Below are 23,709 nucleotides of genomic sequence, written 5' to 3'. Positions count from 1 at the left end.
AAAGAGCCATGGGGCTGAGACAACCAGGTTTTAGGTGTTACAATTTTATTACCATTGTGTCCTTCCAAGGAAAGCTCTGGCATACATTTGCTGATCTTGAAATTGATTGTAAGTATTTTGGAATGATTGACCTTCTCCTGTGCCTCATGGATAGTGATAAATAATTCTGCAAGTCCTAAGGCCAAGGAGAGGACTCTCTAGCAGTAAGTGTGGCATCCTAAGGTGATTACTACTGTTGACAATTGCTCCTACCTACTTCTCTCCCTGCTCCACCTCTCTCTCTTCCCCTTCCATCTACTATCCATTATGGAGCTTTGGCCTTATACCAGGCTCAGACACGGGTGCTTTACATGAATTACCCTACCTTTCAAGGTATCAGTACAAACTGTGTAGATGATGAAACTGAGGCTAAGAGAAGCTATCTGTCCTAACATTATGCTGCTAGTGCAACTACAAATTATTCAGCGCCAAAGCTACCATAGCATACTGAAATCCAGAACCTATACAACCATTTCTAGAAGCAAGCTGTCAACATCAAGGCTTGGAGCTGGGCAAGACAATCCTGTGTGGAATGGTGGCTGGATGCCATCAGGGAGGGAAGTGAAACATGTATGGTTGGAGGCAGTAGATCTAGTGATCCTATTGTCATTACGCAGAGAAAGAACAAAAATAGCTAGAAGATTGAATATGTGCATGTGTCCAACTGCTCGGTATGTAAAAAAGATAATAACTACCCGCCCATTTCTTCCTTCATGGTCATGATCAAACTTCTTACAACTTGCATTTCCTTATAATTTGCTCTCTCCTTGACCTCTCTAAATCTATCTTCCATCTTCTTTGCACATACCCTCCTCCCTCAAAGGCCAGTAGTATCTTCTTTGATGTCTCTGTAGCAGTGGACTCTGTCAAATCTTCCACATCACGAAGGCTTCTTTTTCCTTGACATTTTGAGTCTCTATTTTTGATGGCTTTCGTCCTCTCTCCTGACATCCATATTCAGCCAGCAGCTGCTTACCAGGCATTTCCTATCTGACTTTCTAGTCCAAGCACACCAAACCACCAGTGTCTAAGAAGAACTCATGCTGTATTTCCTCATCTAGTTAAAAGCAATAGATGTGTTCATTCAGTCAAGGAAGAAATAAATCTGTGGATTATCCTAATACTCTCTTACACACATACAGTCACCCATAGCATCACCAAGTAATATTAACTCTGCCTTCTAGAAATGTTTGGATTTTTTCCCTTCCTCCCTAACCTTACTGTCACTACCTCCAGAAGGCCCTTCATCCTTCCCTGTATCAAATGAGATCTCCAGATTCAAGGTAGTATGGTGATAGACTTTCCCTGTATCAGTAAAAATCTACGTAGTCTTTTTTTCTCTTCTTTGTGACCCATGACTCCTGCTCCATTTACCATCTCACAGTCTTGGCTATTTTTCTAAGCACAGATTTTATCAAGCTAGTCATCTGCTTAAAATCATCCCAGAGATCCTTATACTCCTTAGAATAAAGTTTAGACTGTATCTGCCCATGGTGTACAAAGCCCATCATTCTAAGCTATTTCTCCAGACTTGCTTCTTACAATGGTTCTAAAATCTTAGATTTGGTGGAATCAAAGTTCTTCTAGTCTCCTGAATATCTCTATGTCCATTGCCTCTTTGTATTCCTGCATGCAGCCCCTTCAATCATTTATCTCATTTTTGTTGGCAAAAGTTTATTCACTTTCGAGATAACTCCACTTCTCCACTTTCATTTCCATTCTGCATTCTTTTCTAAGTCCCCTGAGCACATCTGGATGTTTCTTCCTCGTGCCAGCCTGTCATCATACATTTGTGTTCATTACAACAAGGGTTCCTTCACATTCGATTTGCCACTTTGTCTGACAGGTTTTCAGCCAATCTGCACATTCCTTGGAGGCAGGAACCATTTTCTATTTATTGTTATACACCAAGAGCATGGGGTACCACTCCCCCCCGGCCCCCCCCCCCCGCAAGCTGACATTTGCACCTTCATTAATAGCTCTGTTGCCTACCTCTCCAGAGAGTTATTTTTCCTCCTAAAGCATTTAGCTAAAAAGCATTTTCTCATTAAAAAAATTCCCCTGATTGGACTCACTTCACTGTAATTACTCATTCATTTTTATTATGTCCTCAGTGTGTGTGTTCAAATGGTTTAGATTCTATTCTTAATTCTAGCTCAACCACCTTATGTATTTAAGGATCACTGCTGAAATCATGATAGAAGTGCTTTGAAAAAATAATTTCCTTTAAAATATCCATTTTCTTTCCACTCAGAGAAATGGTTAGGCTCCTGTTAAACACACTCATGCCCACCCTAAACCAAGTACCGATGTGACAGGAACAGAGATGAAGACTATAAAGCCACCTAAACTTTCAAGACTGAAGACAAAGATTTCCAAAAGCAATTGGAACTACAAACTGGTAAGAGACATAAAGCTTAAATTCCTCAATGCAAAGGAAGCAACCCCCACCGCACCCAAAGGCTTTCTTTCCATTTTCTTTGTCTCTTTCTTGTCTGGACACTGCAGTGCTGCCCAGCCCCATGAAAGGCTTGAGAGGAGCCAGATGATATCAACTTGCCCGCAGAACCTCTGAGGTGGATTAGTTTGGGAAAGGAGTAAAAGAAAGAGGCACACAAAATATTCAGGAAAGTGCTGTTTGTTTATTTGTTTGTTTAATGTGCTTGGGGTCTGAAAGCTCAGAATGAAAGTAAACAAAGGGAGATGGAATGTGCTACCTTCCTTTGTACTTCCTTGGCTACAGGCTGCTCTTCTTTTCCTGCTACAGGCTGTGCTTTCCCTAGCCAGACTGTAAGTTCCTGGGGATCATTAGCCACGTGTTTCTTTTGAATTCCCTAAACCTTTCAGCACACTGAGTACATGGTGCATGCTCAAGAAACACTGTTGACGCACTGAGTACTACGTAGTTAACTATTTTTCTTCCCTGGCAAATTTTCAGGAATGCCTATTATTCACAAAACTGTGGCGTCTTGGAAGTCAAAAGGAAGCAACCATCTGTTGGTATACATTTTCCCTTAGCTATGCGTTATACAGAGATTTCCTTTGGAAAAATAAACAAAGGATGCTTGATGAGCCAGGACAAAGAACTAAATATAGAGTTCCAGTGGCCAGAGTATCAAGGTCAAAGCATGCCCTTCCTTAACCAGATTAAAGGAGAGCTATGGGCCTGCATCTACCTTCCCCTTTCCCGTGTTCTCCAGCCCTAAATGAAAGTATTTCCAACCACCTATTTTTTTTTGGGATTCTGAAAGCTGAGCCTCAAGCATAAGCTACATACAATTCAGTTAATAAATCTGTGGTGATGTTAATCTCTGTCTCTGTAATAATAGGAAGAGTCCAGCTTTGTTTACTTTCTGAGGAGAATAGGGAAGAGAGAGAAACTAGAATGGGAAGGCAGTATTTATGGACTCTTTATGAAAAGTCAATCTGTGACAAAAACACTCGCAAACAATAAGGAAGGGGAACAGGTTTGGCAGGGATAGAACCTATTCCTATTCTTGCCAAATTGTTGTAGCTGGCATCCTCCACCACCGCCCATGTGAAGTGCTTGAATTACACTGTGAATATAGTAGTCATTCTCTACAGACAAATCTAGATGAGATAAAATGGCGGGGCGCGGGGGGGGGGGGAGGATCCAGACACCATTCAGTGTCTGGCTCTCATAATTAGCATTATCTTACTATTTATTTCACTGTATAAAGTACTTACAAGTATTTTTGAAATTTCAAGTCCCTTCTTTAACTGCATTATTAATCCTGGGGCTTGTCCTGAAGCCTTTTGGACATACAGGCTCTGTGTTGAATGAGTATAATAGGTAGTCTGGATGCACCCTATTATTAAAGGGGAAGGTAAGGGCATATCTCTAAGTTTTCAGAAGGGATGATGTCATAAAGAAAAGCCATGGACTTCCATAAACCATCCTGGAGGGGCCCTGTCCAGGACAGGCTCTTTAGAAATTATGAATTCTTGGAGAATTTTATACAATGTGTTTTAATCACACTCACCTGCAAACCTTTCCCCTAACACCTGCCAGAGTCACTGTCCCTTCCTTACCACTCCTCCCAACTTCATTCAGGACAGAATCCTGAACTGAACAGACTAGACATCATTAGCTCCTAAACTATAGAGTCAGGTTGAACACTATTGTATTGTCTCCCTGTTCTTTGTCAGATCCCAGCTAGTGTTTTCATTCCATCATCTATAGTCCCTGTACAGGTGTAACCACATCAGAGTGGATTTGGACAGTGTGTAAGCCACTGTGTGTATAGATAGTATGCCTAAGCTATTTTCCTGTACCTAGCATGATGCCATACATAAAAAGGTAGTAGCAAAAGCTGATCTTTTGTGTAGCCAGAACAGGCAGTGGTTCACATAATGGGATTTAACAAGCATCCCTAAGGGTGCTATTTAAATAGCTGCTTTGCTGGATCACCATGGGATTCTCTCTTACTTTACTTACACATGGTAGTGCTAGCACGATTTACTTAAGATACAGGTTAACTTCTGAATGTTAACTTCAGAAAGCTACTTTCTAACTATCACTTCTTGGGCTATGATGTTGCTCCATGGTATAATACTTGCCTAGCATTTGCCCCAGCAACCAAAGAATGAAAAATCACCTGTTATCCAAAGGCCAGAGTGCATCCTTCCCTACTAACACAATGATGAATTATTTTATGAGGCCTGCTGATACCACTTCAAAAGAGCAGAGCAAATAATAAAAAGAACTGGTTTCCAGAATGGCCTGTGAAAGGTTGGAAGAATGCTATGCTTAGGTGACGCTGGCCAGAATGATAAATTTCCCAGGTATCAGGAAAAGAGATTTTAGAGAGATTCTAACATGAAAGAGAAATGGGATAAACTGCAACTTTGCTTTTTTCCCTATTATTTTCTCTATAATTAGTAGTCATTTGATTAGAATGAATACAAGGATAGTTTTATTTTTAACCATATTTTATTCACTCTTATCTATTACTCCCCTGTTAATCATGCAAATTCTAAACTGAGGGATCCCGTATCCAATTTTCTGCTTACAATACTCTCTTGTCCCCTCAACACTATAGATTTCTTACACTATAATCTGACAGCATAATCAGAAGCTTTGATAAAATGAAACACAGAGGGATTTTGATTGGTTGAAAACTACTCAGAAATAATAACTTTCTACTCTGTTTCCTCCTTCTTGGAAAGAACGAAATAGTAGAGGAAAAGAACAAAATAAAGAAAATAACCATTGACAGAGCCATGACTTGTGAAATCTGGAAAGGCAGCCAAAAGCACAGTGTCACTTTGTCGTCACATTTTACAGGTTAGGACACTGAAACAGAGATCCTAACTAACTCACCCTCATGTTAGCACTTAGTTCATAGAATAGGAAAGTCTGGAATCCAGTTTTCCAACACTCCAATGCGCCTTTTCATTCTTTATGCTTCTCCCTATACCCACAGCATCCCATTCTACAGTTTCACATGTGAGTTTAACCAGTACCCATGGACTCTATATAGATCAGTGCCCAGCAGGGATTATATTCATCATTTAAGTATGTTCACTGTAGTAAAAGAAACCAAAAACTTTAAGAAGACCAATCAGTTGGGAATGTGGAATTACTTATGCGTAAGGATTCATTGCCTTAGGAGATATTCTTCAGTCTTAAACAGGAACCCCAAACCAGGATCATGATAAAAATTATTTCATCATTTAAAACAAAACAAACTTGATCTCTTAAACTTATCTGTCATACAAATAAGATTAAGAGTGGATAAGACTCTATATAGAATCAGAAAAAAATTTACCCAATCACTGCCCATGAGAAATCCTATATTTTATTGGCCTGTATTTAGACTTTAAGTATTATTATCAGTTATTCCATAAACACACACAAAATAAAATGATATATGTGAAATTTCATACATGCTTTTAAGAGAAAGAGGAAAGAATAACACCTTTCTTTTATTCTGCCTTGCCAAGGAGCACTGAACTCCCCTTCTAAGCTCTTTTAACATTCAATGTTGGCAATATTTTTACACTTGTACAGCAGTTCATAATTCACAGACAATTTAATCATAGATATTATTTGTTGATTACAAAAAGACTAGGTAGAGGGAATCAAAACTAAGTGAGAAGATGATGAGTGAGGGCATAGCTAAGACCAGGGCTGTGGGATAAAGGGAGACTGAGCTAGGAAGGGAGGAAGCAATGATAATCAGAACGAATGCTATATTGAATAAGTATCACCCTACCCTGAGGATTCATGATTCCCAAATTGTCCAGTAATGACTTTACAAGTGATGACATCCATTTTGATGGAGGATCACTTCCTGTATGATTCTCATACCACCGACTGTTTGAAAAGAAGGGAGTTCCTCTTCATCTGTTGTTACCCACAACCCATTTAACTAATTTTAAAAATCATCCATATCTGTGACCTTTATTAGAACAAAATTCCTAAAGGCATGAGATCATCTACACTACCATTCAGTCCTTCACCCCATGGCTGTGCTACAGTCTGGCAAAATCAAAGTCCCTCCAAAGACCATCTATTTTAGATCCAATAAAAGAATTGCAAATATTACTGTTACATACCTCAACCTGCTGGCAGATCTGTATTAGTTTGGCCATTTGATTTTCTAGTTCGCTGTTGCGTTTAACCAGGTTGGTGAGGTTCATCTCCAGAGTTTGCTGCCATCACAGAGGGTATGAGGTCAGTGGGAAACAGGAGAAAGGGGGAAAAAAGAAAAATGAACTTGAGAATCAATGTAATATGGAAATCAATCAGTCAAAAGACAGAGCTCTCTCCCTCTTTTGTGTGTATGTGTGGGGTGTCACAAAGGTGAGACAGAGCCTCACTCTATACCCCATATTGGCTTCACACTTAAAGCAATCCTCCTGCCTCAGCCCACGAGTCCCAGGATTATAGATATATGCTCCTCCATGGATACAGAACCGGGGGGCCTCACACATGCTAAGCAAGTGCTGTACTACTGAGTCACACCACCAGCTCAGTAGATTCATATTTCACAGATTTACCATGTCTGCTACAGACCAAGAATTGTAAATCTGCCCCATTGGGGAAGAGGTAGCATCCATGACTTTGCAGGCTAATGTAGGAATTTACTGACATTAAGGCAATCTAAACTTTTTGTAATTTTATATTATCTTTAACTTTTCAATCATTTCCTAGTCCTCTCCTTTTGCTCTCAAATCAAGTCCAGCAACACAAGAGAAATAAGATGGTAATTTTTTTTATGCTTTTTATGCTTAAGTAGACTAAGAAAACTACAATTTATATGTGTGTATGTGCATGGGACGTGCGTGCTTGTGTGGGTGCACATGTACGCAAGTGCATATACATGTGTGTGTACACACTTGTGGAAAACACGGGCCAACTTTAAATTTTGTTCATCAGGAGCCATCCACCTTGCATTTTAAAAAGGAACACTCATTTATTTGCCTGGTACTCACCAATTGGGCTAGGCTGGCTAGCCAGTGAGCCCAGAAATCTGCTTGTCTCTGCCTCTCCAGCACTGGGGTTACAAGTTCACACCACCACACTCAGCTTTCTATGTGGGTTCTGATGATCAAAGTCCAGTCTTCATGCTTGCATAGCAAGCAGCTTACCAACTGAATTGTTTCCCCAGCCCCATAATTTATTGAATGAGTGCTTCTTGCCAATTTCTTATGTACCAGAACTATAACAATTTCACAAAGAAGGATATGCTAGCATCTTAATGAGGTGGAAGTGAGTGACAGAGTGAGGGTAAAGTGCTTTGTAGCTATAAAATAAATATGTAGCAAAAGCTAGGACTGAAACCTGGATTCCTAATTAATCCACAGTTTTGGATCAATATTCTATAATGCTTTGCATTTTTATTTATAACATTATATACTTATTAGTAGGCCTCTTCATGAAAAAATATATTGTACCTTGAATGTGGTATTCACCTAAATCAAACTTTATATTGCAGTTTTCCTTCCACAAAACACAAAGAGTTTCGAACACAAAGCCTGATTCTATCTGGAAAATGTCTACTATTTACCATCGCTTACTGGTACACAGCTCCTTTTAGGTTCACATGAGAATCACTTTGCAGATATTTTGAACATAACATAGTTGTACCAGTACTTAGAACTCTAATGTATTTCCAGTTGAACAAGCTACTCTCTCCCATTCCTTCAGTGAAAAATAAAATATTATGTCTCTCTATATTGATCATAGACATCCATTCTTCCCTCTCTCCAGATATTAGTTTTGATAGCTGCTTCCCCTCCAGAACTGGTCTCAGTGTATACTGCTCTCTTATCCACCATCTCAATACTACCAAATCTGTCCCAAACATAATACCCCAGTACCTTGATCCTTATTCTGGTAGTATTCTTTCCCTGGGTCATGCTCATTGTTTCATTGCTGTCTCCATGGCTGCTATGGTTTATAGCTGTTCAATGTTCATGCTATTGAAAGAGAGGATGGGAAGGACACTAAAGAGTAAAGGGATGTAGACAAAGAGAGGGATCTCGTGTTCTTGAATCTTTTACTGTCTAGGAAGTAACTGTGCCTCCTTAATAGTCTTGGCATTGTTTTGTGAATGTGTCGAAAAGAATATATTCATATAAATGTATGTATAGCAACACTGGTTAATCTGATTTCACTTTTTCTTAAATGGAATTTTGAAGACTAGCTTAACTCTTGTTTCCCTTCATGTCTTTGTGTTGTTGTTGTTTTTGATACAGGGTTTCTCTGTGTAGCTTTGCAGCCTTTCCTGGAACTCACTCTGTAGACCAGGCTGGCCTTGAACTCAGAGAGATCCACCTGCCTCTGCCTCCCGAGTGCTGGGATTAAAGGCGTGCGCCACCAGTGCCTGGCTCACTTCATGTCTTACTGTGATGGTTGAAATGTGAAGTATTTTCCATACACTTGAGTATTTGAACACTTTGGCACTGTTTATTGAGGTTATAGGAGGTGCAGCCTTGCTGGAAGAAGTGTATTATTGGGGGTGGGCTTTGAAAATCCATAGCCTTGCCCCATTTTCAGTTCACTCTCTTTGCTTCTTGCTAACAGATGAAGGAGTGATATCTCAGCTTCCTAGTCCCATCCTCATGCCTGCTCTTGATGTCATGGTTCCTCATGGTGATGGACTCTTATCCCTGTGGAACCTTAAACCAAAAGAAACTCTTTCTTGTATTTATTGGTTTGGGTCTCGGTATTTTATCATAGCAACAGAAAAGTCACTAGTACACAGATCTTTCTTGGTTTCCCTAGCTTCATTTCCATGGAAGTAACCCATGTCACCTCTGCTTTATTTCATTTATTTCTGGAGGTGTTTCTCTCAACTTTCTTTAATTCTGCTATCATTTAAATCTTTGTTCTCAGTAGAAAGGAGTGGGGGAAAAGGACAAGGGAACGGCAGCAATCACTGAATTAGGCATAATCACTAAACTAAATAGATGTCAAAAGGATAAAGAAGAAATGACAGTTCAGAGATTTGCCATAACAAAAACATGTGAGTATCTCGTGTGCTTAGGGTGCAGTAATGGATCTTGAAGGATAAGCAGGAATTTAACAGATTTAACAGACCAGGATAGTGGGAGGCAGGGTGTTCCAGGCACGAGGAATAAGATGATCAAAAATAAAGATAAAGCAGCCAAGAGTGGTGGCATACACCCATAGTCCCAGCTACTGGGACAGCTGAGGCAGGAAGACGACTTGAGCCTAGGAGTTTGAACTATTGTTTAGTTATTTTGTACTGAACAATGTAATAAGCTCCTTTTCTCAAGAAAAAAACAAATATTGTTCCTATTCAGGGATCAATCAAGAGTTTAGTTTGACTAGAACACAGGGTATAAGGATGAAAATGGAGATCAAAACCCTGTTTTGCTGGGTGTGGTTGTACACACCGTTAATCCAAGCACTTGGGAAACAAAGACATGCAAATCTCTGTGTGTTCCAGGCTAGTCGGGGCTATAGAGCAAGTTCCAGGCCAACCAATGCTTCATAATGAGAGCCCATCTGGAAAAAAAAAGCCCTGTTTTGAGAGTCTTGAATGTACAAATGGTTTTGTACCTATTTGTTTTCGTATTGGGGTTTATGAAGGCTGTTGAATAAGGAAATGACATAATCACAGCTACATTTAGGGTATTAACCTAGCAGCAATAAGGGGAAGAGAGCAAAACAGGAAAGCCTGGGAGGCAGGGACACTGGTTGTGAAGATACTGTAACATTCAAGGCAGTTGCAAATGCAGGTCTGGGCCAAACTCAGAGGATAATCAGGAGAAACATGGTAATCTTTCAGGAAAAGATTCATCACTGTCAAATATGCAAAGACCAAGAGAAATGTGAAAATTTAGTTTTTTAAAGGTGAGGGGTGGGCTAGATTGGGTAATCATAGGTCACAAGTAACCTTTGTAAAAGGAGTTTCAGTAGGGTTTGGGAAGTAGACACTAAAGCATACAGGGTTAGAGTACATCAGAAGGTGGCAAGCCTAGACTCCTCTCCAAAAGTTTGACCGTAAAGTGAACAGAATAGATCTCAGTTTGATCAAAGGGTCTAGTGTAAATTAGAGAGGGGAAAATTACTAATGGAGCCAATCAGTCAAAAATTTCCTCCCGAAGAGTAGTCCACATTCCCAGATCAATGCAAATCCTGAGTATCAAAAATCATTATTTTGACCTATTTGATAAATGGTCCATTGACTGATAACCCTAGAGAAGAAAAACGATTTAAATTCTGTGTTTCCCACTGCAATGTGTTTCCATGTGATTCCACTGGGAGAATTTTTTTAACAAGTACATGAGACCTGTTGTAACATTGGCCTTGAAATTGATATATCATAAATAATTCATACTGCAGAGCAGGATTAAGATCCCCTGCTGTGTGCTCCTCATTTATGGCCCTGAACTGAGAGTTGTGGCTTGTATAAAGCTACAGAAAACAAAAATTAGGACTGAACACATAATTTAGGGTCTGGTTAGACTACAGGCCTTGGGTTACCATTACGAAATGATGGCAAATAGTTAGTTTGCTCGGGCCCCCTAGCAATTTGCAGAATGCCAGTCCATTTTAACAACACAGTTCTAGAACTGACAAGATGACTCTAATTTCAACCTTGCTTCATTAATATGAAAAATGCTTTGAAAAATAAATCTTTGGCTAATGAAAACACCATCTGTTGATGGCTTTTTGCCACTGTTTTCTTACATTATGAGACGTAATTTGGGGGAAAACACTGAACATTTACTTACTTCCTATTCATTTGTAAGGAATTAAAGCCTCCTTTCAAATTGGAATTGATTCTCAATAATGAACATATTCAAAAGAAAGCAGTGAACTGAAGCAATTATGCAGTCTATCTCCTCACCCTTTCCAAAATGCCCAGCACTCACAAATCATTTAGAACTAAAATTTCTGGGCCACTCTAGGTTTGAATGACTTGGATTGATTTGGCCATGTAATGATCTTGTCTATACCATGTCTGAGTAAACAAAGTTGATTTGTGTGTGTGTTTGTGTGTGCATGGACACAAAATCTTTTTATGTCAAAATAAACATGTCTCTTTGTTATTGTGATTCAGTTTTGAAGAATCACTTTGTTTTGCTCCTTTCTATGTATTCCATTTAATGACTGGGCTAGGTTCCCTCTGTCCAAGCCCAGTTAGTACAACTTTCTCAAAACAGTTGAACCATGACATCAAGAGAGCCAAAGTGGCAGGGGAGATTGGAATGGAGATATCTGCTGGGAGGAAACAGAGACAGGAGGTTGGCAGAGAGAGCAGGATGAAGTTCCCATTTCCTGCAGCAGGAGGTTACCTCTGAGTCTTTCTGCATTTCCCTTTTTGTGAGGGTGAGCAGCCATTTTAGCTTATGAAACTCTGAGACCCTCTTCACCTTCTAATGACTACATTCTAGCTCTCACAAAATTGTACATGTGTCTAAACAATGCAAGAAGAAGGGAAGACTTGGCTGGCTTCCATAATTGAGATTGTAAGAGGCCTGTGTTAGCTAAATAGGCAGTCTACACTGATTCCATTTTCACCCTAATTCCATTTCGTTTGTGTTGTATAGCCTTGGCCTCTTTGTGCTCTGTAGTTTCCTTTCCTAAAGAACATGATTTTCTACCCAGGAGGCCAGGCACAGGCCACTCTTCTTTCAGACAGCATCCCATTTTTGAAAATGCCCTCTCTGACTCACCTAAATAATCACTGCTTTTTTTTAATTCTCACTTCCTTAGACACAGGTTACTTAAGGTAACATTCTTCTTTCTTATTGACTCCCTCAATAAATTTAGTCATATGTTAAAAAAAAAACAGCTCTTCATTAAAAGGCCCTACTCTCCATTTGCCATGCTCCATTCCATGGAGGCATATGTAAGTCACACACATATGTGCACTTATACACATTTACCTGATACAGTCATAAGACCTGGAAAAGGGTCCAGATTTTTTGTTTGTTCTGTTAAGACATCTAGTATTGCCATCAAAGGCCTGTATTCTATCTAGCTTTCCAAAATATACAGGAAAAATGTTGTCTAAACCTAGGCAACATCAGAACTTTGGGGTTTTGAGATGGGAATTGAACCTTGGGGCAGGGGGTGGGAGCAAAAAAGAAGAAAATCAATCCCAAAGTTAAGCTATTAAAGATGAAGGCAACTTCCATGGATCCCCATGTCATGTAATTCAGTTGTGGAAAGCAAGAAAAGGATGTGAATAGAGATCAGGGTAAGAAACATGGGGTAGATGAGGAACAAGGACCAGACAAAAATCATCAGCATCAGCATCATCTGAGGTCTACGGATATAACTCAGTGGTACAGCACTTGCTTAACATGTATAAGGCCCTATGTTCAAACCTCAGTGTGGTGGGAGGAAACCAATTTACAAAATAATCCATCATCACAGAACTCAAGAGGCTAAGGCAGGAAGATCGTCCATGAGTTCTAGCCAACAGAGTGAAAACCTGTCTCCACAAGCAAAACAAATATCTGAGTCAGTATTATGATGCCCATTCTTCAGCATTTTTTCCTTTTCTCTTTTTTTCTTTCTTTTCTTTTCTTTTTTCTTTCCTTTTTTTTCTCATCCTATCCATACATGGACATTACCTGCTCTTCCAAAAACCAGAAGCCAGAATCTTAATATGTTTTTCAGGTCATGTTCTACCTTTTTCTTCTCCCCACCCCCAAATGTTTGTCTTAGAAATACTTACTTCGCTTTTGCTTCAGTCTGTCACTTTATATATCAATTACATATGCCCTTTCAACAACAGAACACACCATCTGGTCGACAAACTGAAGCCCACACCCTTATGCCAGAGTTTATTCTTTCCCCCAACATTTATTTGCTGTTGTATAGACACAAGCTATGTCCTACAATGAGATGCAGATGATGTACTAGATGTGTATCACACGGGCCAACTCTACTTAAAGTTTGTTAGAAAATGGCCAGACTCTCAAGCCAGGTGAAATACATTGTCACCCCCCACTTTTATTCAGATGTCTCTACAAACACTGAGCACAGACTCACACCACCACTTCTGTCATGACCCAGAATGTTACTTGAACCATTCTGCATGCTTCCCTTCCTCTTTGGATGCATACGAGAATTAAATATTTAGCCTAAATAGGTAAATTTTACTTAGACCTCCTAAAAACCTAAATATAGCACTTATTTTGATAACACTCATAATAGTGAATAAAAGCCAACTCTACTCTCGTAGAAGCCTCAGAATCGTATTCTACCTGCACTGCCCCTCATCACTGCCAATCTTTTGGCTACAATCTTTTCTATCTCTTTCATCTGTTCTTCCTTCATATATAATTTCTGATCGTGAGTGTACTGTGAGAGTCAACCCTTGACCCCCTCTCAGCTTGCTTTTTCATGGTTGTACCTCCATTCTGAAGCCAATTAAATCTACTCCTCTAGCCATGATTTCTCAGCCACTGGAAAAACTTGAATTTCAATTTCTTCTAGAATCCTTGCCCTTTCAAGTCTTATAACATAAGCTGTTTGAACACATGCTGTTCTCTTAACTAGAACATCTTCATTCCATCACTTTGCCCCCACTCCCCAATAAGGAGGTCCAAAATCTACCCAAAGTCTCGCCTAATGTCCCTCTGAGGCTCTCATAACTTCTCATGCTTGCACTTTCTTAAAACTGTGTTCTTAATCATCTGTCTCTCCTCAATACACCAGGGCTGAGATTAAGCTGTGTTTATCACTGTAACATCAACACCTTTTCTGGTGCCTGGCACCTAATAGGTGGACAGCAAATATTTGATGAATGAATGTTGAATTACGTGTTGCCTCTTCCTAACTCCTTTATTTCTGTCTTCAGTGCCTCCATTTTTTAAGACATTCCCAGCTCAAACATCCTTCTTTAACTCTCTCCACCATCTAAAACCACTGTAGTCATTCATTCATCAAGCCCTTTCAGGTCTTTCCAGTTTGACCCTTCTTTGATCACAAATCCCTCTCCAATTGCCAGTTCTGAACCTGATGACATCTTTTCCCTGACCTAAACTCTGGGCTTCAGAGTATCCTATGAAAATTTCCATCATGCTACCAATCAAACTGAATTGGATTTTTCAATTACTGTGTCTGTCTTCCCTGCTAAGCTCAAAGCCCCACTGTAGCAAAGACTGTGCCTTATTTCTTGTAACTCCTGCTCCTGCCACGATGCCCAAAATTTTCAATAAACAAAGTAAGTGGTCATTGTCTCTTAAGTGAATGAAGGATTCTCAATCCCAAATCCCTGATGCTACAGTTTGTTAATGGCTCTTCTATCTTCAGGTGAGACAAAGAACAAAGGTGTGATCTCATTACATCAAGTGTTCACGAACTTAAGAGACATTACCATAGTTTCATCCTCAAACATCACTCCTTTAACTTCAGTAATTGTTGTTTCCTTAATCTCTCATTACATGTTTTGTGTTTATGTAATCGGTTCCTTTGACCAATAGTAACAGACAAGATTCTCATCAACCCGAGAGTAATTGGAATCATCCATCATCTTTGGAAGTATCCTCAAAATAGTGATTTAGCTCAGACACTGGTGACTAAAAGACCTGGGACAAAACGATCTCAAAACAGAAAGGTGAGAGCACAAATAATTGGAGTTTCTAGTTGCTAAACTTGCTCTTAAAGCAGAGGGACAACAGAAAATATCTTCCAGCACAGGGTCCCATTAATACTACATGAGTGCAGAGGCAGAGAAATCGATGAAATCTTGGAAGGAAAAAAACAAGGATTCAGATGAGCCTTAGAAAGCAGTTTTAGTAGAGATGAAATTAAAATACACTTACTCAAACACCCACATAGGCCACTTGCAGAGTTATTCTGATTTTCTTGTTTTGTTTTAGAATCATGTTCTGTTTTCCTATTTTTGAGAACAGTCTTGCTATGTAGTCCTGGCTGGTCCAGAACTCACTATATAGATCAGGCAGACCTCAAACTTTCAGTGACCCTCCCACCTGCTCCTCCCAAGTGCTGAAATTACAGGCATGTGCTAACATGCCCTTGCCTGTTTGTTGTTCTGTGTTTTTTTTTTTTTGAGACACATTCTCATGTAGTCTATGGTGTAGTCAAAGTCACTATGAGCCAAGAATGATCTTAAACTCCTGATCCTCCTTCCTCTACCTCCCAAGTACTAAGATTGTAGGCATTCAACACCACACCTGGTTCTGGATTTACACACACATATGATGGGGGAGAAGTCTTGAACAGTTAAGAGACAAGAGAGAAGCCAGCTTTACAAGCAATAGTAACTTTATGATCTTGAGTTGAAGGCTGAAGACAGGGTAGCCAAAGAACCCCTTGACAGGTATTAGCCTTCCTATCCGCACACATCATTCCAATGATCACCACACCTCAGAGAGCACAAATCCCAACTCAGGTTTTTCTTTTTGCTTTAAGTTTTGTAGCAAATGTATCAAATTGAGTGCTGTTTTTCTTGTTATAATTAGCTATTGTGATTCTAGACCCAAGTGAGCAAGATATAGAAACAAGTTTTTCCTCTACTTTCATCTATGATAACCCACCCTGGCCTCTACTGAAGAGTTTTCTAATTGAGCATAGATGTCTAGCTCATTTATTAGAGTTACCCCTAGACTTAGGATACATTCTTTAGAGAATCCACCTAAGGTGTCTACAGAAAGTTTGTCTTATACTCATGATTCCCACCTGCCCAGCTTACCAGTAGATATCATAGACAATCTCTCTAGTGTCAAATTGCTCTGATTGGTCAATAAATAAAACACTGATTGGCCAGTGGCCAGGCAGGAAGTAGGTGGGACAAGGAGAGAGGAGAATTCTGGGAAGTGGAAGGCTGAGGCAGAGAGACAGTGCCAGGTGCCGCCATGACCAGCAGCATGTGAAGACGCCGGTAAGCCACCAGCCACGTGGTAAGGTATAGATTTATGGAAATGGATTAATTTAAGCTATAAGAACAGTTAGCAAGAAGCCTGCCACAGCCATACAGTTTGTATGCAATATAAGTCTCTGTATTTACTTGGTTGGGTCTGAGCGGCTGTGGAACTGGCGGGTGACAAAGATTTGTCCTGACTGTGGGCAAGGCAGGAAAACTCTAGCTACATTCTAGTCACATACAGTGACACATATTTATAGACACACTGATACATCATAGATTCTTTAGAGAATCTGCCTAAGGTGTCTACAGAAAGTGTGTCTTATACTCATGATACCCACCTGCCCAACTTACCAGAAGATATCACAGGCATTCTTTCAGCTTCACATACAGTGACACATATTTATAGACACACTGGTGCAATGCCACAGAGCCATTCTCAGTCACCAATTCATGCAAGAATGCACACACTCACAGATGATGATGCATACATATTTATGCAAATATACCCTCTTCCCAACCCAGTCTCTCATAAAGATATGTATCTTCTCATGTTTATATTCATACTCATATTGGTTCAGCTATAATCAAATGCTCACTGGTACATAGTTGTGAGGGTATCTGTCTTAGCCAATAGAAGTGGGTGTCAAGTGGGTGCACAGACAATTGACAGGGGTAAGGTGATGGAATGAGAATAGGTGAGAGGATGACAGAGTGTCTGGGTAGGAAAAAGGACAGTAATCAAGGTGACAAGATTCTAGAATATCTTATTTTTCAACCTTTTAACTCTTACTGTAGCTCTCCAAGTCTTGTATCTCCATTCTCTTTGTCTGGGAATCTTTAGCTCTGTCTCAACATCTATTCTCGTGTGTGTGTGTGTGTGTGTGTGTGTGTGTGTGTGTGTGTGTGTGTGTGTATTTTACTTCCCCATGGAAGAAGCTTACTCTAATTCCAGGTAATATATTGTAACAACAAAACTCTTGATATGTAGCTTTATTTAAGAATTATTTGTAGTGATGAATTAGAGGAAATGAAAGAAGAAAAAGAAAATGTGCTTGTTTATCCCCTTCAGGAAATTCCTCTATCCCCCTGGTTTTCATCAGCTATATTTTTGGCAGGCTGTGGGCATGGAAATGTGAAGACATCACTCTCAAAGAGAATTATAATAATCACATCTGATTTATACAGATGTCACCATAGGGTTAGGCAATTGGAAAATCCAGTAATCAAAATGAATAGATATTTAAAATTAAGGACATGCTATACTTTTGCTCACACTCTGGGTTTGAAAATTGTCAGTAGCTCACAGAAGGCACTTTCAGATTTCCAAGGTATTCCTAATGGCAAGACTGATTTGTGTCTACTAAGATAAGAACCAAATCAAGCTATGGGCACTAGTATACGTCCTACAAAATAATTATAATCCATGGCACGATGGCTCTCGCCTATAATCCTAGCACCCAGGAAGCAGATTCAGGAAGATCATGAATTCAAGGTCAGCCTGTGTTACGTAACAAAACCTTGCCTCAAAAAAAAAAAATTACAACCCAAAATAGAACAAACAAAAAAAACCCATGTCATTATGAAGACATAATTTATTTGAATTTCTTAAGGAGATATTATGTACATTTGCTGCGTGGACACTAAGGAGGATACTGAAGAAACAAAGACTCTGTATCTGGCCTCAAGGAATTATGATGTCTCTGTAGTATGTTGGAGCAGACTTGTGGAGTTTGGCTTGAGCTCTAAAAAGCCAGCAGAGTTCCTAAGCAGGCCAAGAGAAGAACACTGGAGAAGGTAGTAAGAAAAGAAGGGGGGTGGATGTTCAGTACACCATTAAGAAGCTCTTCTGAGTAGATGAAGCTAGAAAATTTGAGAGTTGTGAGGGGAAAATGTAAATCAGCATCAAATGATAAAAAACAGATTTTAGAATATTAAGTTCAAGTCTACCAGCAAGAGAGAGCCACTGAAATTGGCCTCTCTATGTAAACCCAACATTAGATAATATAATAATATCAATCTTTTATAAGGTGGGAACTGTTTATGAATGGAAGTTCTAAAATGTGAAGCAGTTTTATAAAATTATAGCATGTATCATGAACTAAGGTATGTGTAACTGTCAGGACCACGAGTACTGTTTGAATTAATTAAACCACTGGTAGTCTTCTAAAGATTGTGTGTCCTGAATCTCAACCCTACAGGCAGTCTAAACAAATAAAATCATAAAACATTATATAAGTACTCCCCAAGTCCTCAACTCCATTTTGAGGACATGTTCAAAAAGCAAGCTAGCTTCTGATTACTCTGACCTTTTTTCTGTACCATAATGGTTTGCCTGCTTTTTGCTGAACAGCATTACAGGTCACTAATCCTCCTCAAGGAGGCTGTACATAAAAGGTAGTTATAAAAGGCCAAAAGTGAAGCCCCAGAGTCAAAAATAAAAATAAACATTGCATCAGTTATTGACCATAAGTCAACTTTGTGTGTGTGTGTGTGTGTTATGAGTTAGTGTGTATGTAGAGTATACATTATCATTCTTGTCCTTTTCTGACAGAACTTTCTGTTCCTCTCAGGACCAGGGGAATGTTCTTAGGTCATCTCCCACACAGCCTTTGCCAGCTACCTGGCTTTCTCTAGTCTCCTTAGAAAGGAATCAAGTGAATAATCATAAATGCTTTCTAATTTTAAATTCAAACAAAATATTACATATGACATTAAAAGGCAGGCTTCTTTTCTGTTGAATGTGAAGAATTAATATCTTTTCCCACTTAGCACTGGATGGAGTAAATTCTCCAAGTCCCCCTACCCCTGCTTCTGCCTCTCTCTGTTTCTCCCCGACCTTCCCTTCCTCCCTCACCCCTTCTCTTGTACACACACACACACACACACACACACACACACACACACACACACACAAACCTCCTTCTCCTTTCCAAAGCCCTAGATGTTCCAGACAACATAACAAACCACACAGTTGGGAATGATTCAGATGTTTCCAGTCTCTATCCAAAAATGAGCAAAAATAGTTTCCACTTAATTTATAAGCAGACTTTTCTGCACATTTCCTAAAAATTAAAGGGAAACTGTCAAAAAATATAGCCACTCATTCTCCAAAAATTACTGATTAGTCACAGGCTAAGGCATCTTTTTATAAAATACACTTGTGTTTACCCAACCCTGGAGACGGGGACTATAGCTGCATGTTGCCAAATGCCTGCTCAATCTCCCCATGTTTTCAGCTTTTTTCAAGGAGCCAGTGTCCTGTAGATACAGGCTTACTCTACTCAGTCTCTTTGTTATCTCAGCAGTACATATGGATGCCGGTATTTCTGTCTGGAATATTTTTCAAGGCCAATGCCTTATTATGATCCTAACACCGGAAACAAATTTGGCAGTGATTGCTCCATCCTCTCCATATCTCCCACTCTTCTTACAACCCACCCCATCTTTTGCCATTGTGAAGCTGAATGTTAAGTAATTGTGTCCTTTTCCTGATGCTGCTAATTGTGTATCGTGACCTATGGAATGAGTAGTTGTTAGAGCATAGATTTAAGTTTTAAGTCAAATTTCAGAGAGGAAACAACAGTGTAAGAGCAGACAACAGTGGAAAAAAAAAGATAGTTGACTCTGCCTGGAGACTGGTTTTCAGTTCCAGCCCAATTACTAAACAGGTCTGCTAACATTAACCAAATCACTTTGTGTAACAGAGTCTCAGTTTATGAAACTTCCAAGTGTAAGGCTTTGACTAGATTAGGTCCATGGCCCAACAATTTGCTGACTCTAAGAATTTCAGTCAGTAACGTTCCCCCTGCAGCCCTACAAGAATGCAAGTTTCACAACTGAAATCAAAAGACTGAGGTTGATTCTTATACACATTAGGCATACAGTTGCTCTTAACTAAAAAGAGAAGAGGTTATGTATTGGAAACAAATAATTATCAAAAGAGGCACAAACCAATACTTAGAGTGTGATACTCTAAATATGTGTGCAGTAAATTACAGGCAAGAAACCATATCCTATTTTGAGTATTGTTACCCTTACCAACACTTCCTTTAATGTAAATCTGAATAATAAGTTCACCAGATTATGACAGAAGGAAAACTTCCATTGCTTTCTTGCCTTGCTAGCATGGAATCTAGGCCTTTCTTCTAGCTTGGCTTATGTTCATAGGCTATATTTCAGGGTGCTATTCTTGCTATTCATTTAAACATTTTTTTGTTTTGTTTTGTTTTGTTTTTTGAGACAGGGTTTTGTTGCAGGAATTTTAAAAGTTCTTATTAATAAACTCAAACCTGAGGCGAGTTATTGGGTCCATGCTGGTAGATCAGAGAGACAGAACAAGCACAGCTATCTCACCTCGCCGATCCTCAGCTGGTCTTGTCTCCCCAGACTGGAGGCCTCTGAGTCCTCATCCCAAATGGGTCTCAGCTGAATTACTGCTCAAAAGCCTGAATGCTTAACCAACCAAATGCATCTAGTTTCTGGTCCTCACGCCTTATATATCTTTTTGCTTTCTACACCACTCCTGGATTAAAGCTGCTTGCTGGATTAAAGGCGTGTGTCACCATGCTTGGCTATTTCCAATGTGGCCTTGAACTCACAGAGATCCAGAGGATTTCTATCTCTGGAATGCTAGGATTAAAGGTGTGAGTGCCACCATTTTCTAGCCTTTGTATCTAGTGGCTGTCTGTTCTCTGACCCCAGATAAATTTATTAGAGTACACAATATTTTGGGGAACACAATACCACCACAGGGTTTCTCTGTAGCTTTGGAGCCTGTCCTGGATCTCGCTCTGTAGCCCAGGCTGGCCTCGAACTCACAGAGATCCGCCTGCCTCTGCCTCCCGAGTGCTGGGATTACAGGCGTGCGCCGCCGCCGCCGCCGCCGCCGCCGCCGCCACCACCACCACCGCCCAGCCTTTATTTTTGTTAGATTTCATTTTATTTTATAATGAACACATTATAATTCAGTGTGTGATAATATAATATTCATTGAAGAAATAACAATTATTTTTAATTATACAGCAATGCAGGGAATTATGCACTTGATTTTTACATAACAGCATCTAATGTACACTACAGGTTTTAGTCCTCTGGAAGTCCTTAGACATTACCAAATTTAAGCTTTTTTAATTAAAAATAATTTTTTTCCATACAACATATATTCCAATCATGGAAAGATATGGAATACTTCACATAATACTTGTGCCAGGACCATGCTAACCAATCTTCTCTATTTCATTCCAATTTTAGTATATGTGTTGTCAAAGCAAGCACTAAACATTTTATTTTGTCTGGAATCTATGTTAAGTGGCTTCCTTCTTGAGAAAAATTATACCACATATCAGGAAGATAATAGGAATAGAACAGTTTGCTAGAACCGACATTTGTGAACATCGAGGTGAGGTAGGAGGACTTTTAAAACTAGGCATTCAGACTTGAAAATAAATGTTATTTAACATAACTTCACAGAACTGTCCACTGAACACCAGTCAAAGGCTTGGCGCTTCTAAGATGGAGACTGCAAACAAGTATTTTAGCCTGGGCCTACAATAACAAACACGGGCACAAGAGCAAATACTAAGTTAACAGTCATTACTTTCAGTTTAAATTTTTAGTTCAGATGTTTAACCACACCTCCTGACTTGGTGATACGTTGATATAAGAATCAGCTCTAAGTTAAGTGCTCAAAGGCAATTTGCAATGGTTAATGCCAAGTATTCTTTTCTTTGCTATACTGACTAGGCATTTTTTGTTGTTTTGCAGAGCCAGAAATAGAACCCAGGGACTTGGCACTTGCTAGGCAAGCACTCTACCAAGCCACATTCTCAGCCCTTGCAAACACATGTACTAATGTCCTCCACAAATCTTTCATCCACATAGATACACTCAGACACTTCCACCCACACCTCCACAGAGACCCACCCAAACGTATGCAAATTAGCACATATGCTAATTGCAGTACACCTACACAGGTACTCACATACTGAAAAGAAGAGGTGGAAAGATCAAAGCAAAGATCTGTGATGTGCAATGTGTCCCAGAGAAGTGAGACTGCTGTTACCCTGGTGAAGTGGACAATGGGCTTACTTTCCCAGAATTGCACAGAAATACATAAATGCTATCAGGCTTATGCAAAAGATGAGTTCCAGTGAAAACTTGCAGTAAATAGGTTATTCCCCATGAAAACAACTTGGGCCGGGCGGTGGTGGCACACGCCTTTAATCCCAGCACTCAGGAGGCAGAGGTGGGTGGATCTCTGTGAGTTCGAGGCCAGCCTGGTCTACAGAGTGAGTTCCAGGAAAGGCGCAAAGCTACACAAAGAAACCCTGTCTCGAAAAACCAAGAAAAAAAAAAAAAAAAAAAAAAAAAAACTTGGAGTTGACATACTTATGCTATCTAAGTTTATTGGGCTTCTTGCAAACTGTACAACTACGCATTAAATTAAAATTGTGGCGAGGATATTGCTTACCTTTAGTTTCTCAAATCGATCATTCAGGGAAGCGACCTGATGGTCTCGGTGACGACCCACCAGTTTGCATAAGGCACAGATCAATTGGTCATCAGATACACAGTACATGTTCACTTTCTCATTCTCATGGTCCAGGCAGGTAATCCCTCGAAGATGTGTGTCTGAAACTGGTTCCACCAGGCGATGACTGGTGAAAGGTTTCTTGTTAGGGTGTGTGGCCCGAAGGCAACGGTCACAGTAGGAGACCTCACAGGTGATGCATGTCTTCACAGCATCTCTCGGAGGGTCCTGCTCACAGAATTGGCAAGCAATTCTCTCACTAGACATGGCGGAGCTTGGCCTGTAAGTCCTCTCCCGACGGCTCTCACTTGGAGAATTGGGCCCACTGACTGAAGCCTTCTGGAAGCGATCAATAATGTTCTGCAGGGTCACATTCCTCTTGAGGCCATCCAGGCCCCGGTGATTCAGCGAGATAACATACCTGCATGTAGGACACTGAAAAGCAGTAATGGGTTCAATGGATTCACCGGAGCTGCAGCTTGAGACCAGGATGCGTTGAGCACAGCTGAAACACAGGCTATGAGCACAAGGGAGCAGGAGGGGGTCTTCAAACAACTCGAGGCAGATTGGACAGGTCAATTCAGACTCCAGTGTTTCCATCTTTAGTGAAAATAATCCTGCTGAGGCATTAAGAACCGCAGAGGCTGGGCTTTCACCTGCAAGTAATACAAAGTAAGAGTCATTAAGCATTTCCAAAGGAAAAGTGGTTGTAGAATAATTATATTGTAACCAATGGAGACTTTCGGCCTGATAGACTCCCCAGGGATGCTTAAGCAATAGGAGTTACTGGGA

At 40.0% G+C, this 23,709-nt stretch overlaps 1 protein-coding gene and 1 pseudogene across 4 annotated transcripts in view; both read right to left on the bottom strand.

The window, feature by feature from the left end:
* Positions 1-23,709, bottom strand: part of Mid2 (midline 2) — a 109,363-nt gene that overhangs the window by 72,183 nt on the left and 13,471 nt on the right. For all 4 annotated transcript variants that reach the window (XM_028895146.1, XM_028895147.2, XM_028895143.2 and 1 more), the window contains exons 2-3: positions 22,858-23,573; positions 6,622-6,717 (exon numbers count right to left, since the gene is read on the bottom strand). In XM_028895146.1, the coding sequence (XP_028750979.1) occupies positions 6,622-6,717; positions 22,858-23,517 (756 nt within the window). In that variant the 5' untranslated portion in view covers positions 23,518-23,573. The remainder of the gene's footprint in view (positions 1-6,621; positions 6,718-22,857; positions 23,574-23,709) is intronic.
* Positions 21,562-21,662, bottom strand: LOC114710854 (annotated as a pseudogene).

Source organism: Peromyscus leucopus, chromosome X (genome assembly GCF_004664715.2).
Source record: "Peromyscus leucopus breed LL Stock chromosome X, UCI_PerLeu_2.1, whole genome shotgun sequence".
Taxonomy (NCBI): Eukaryota; Metazoa; Chordata; class Mammalia; order Rodentia; family Cricetidae; genus Peromyscus; species Peromyscus leucopus.
The sequence above is the reverse complement of the archived record's forward strand: the minus strand, read 5'-3'. Positions and strand labels throughout refer to the sequence as shown.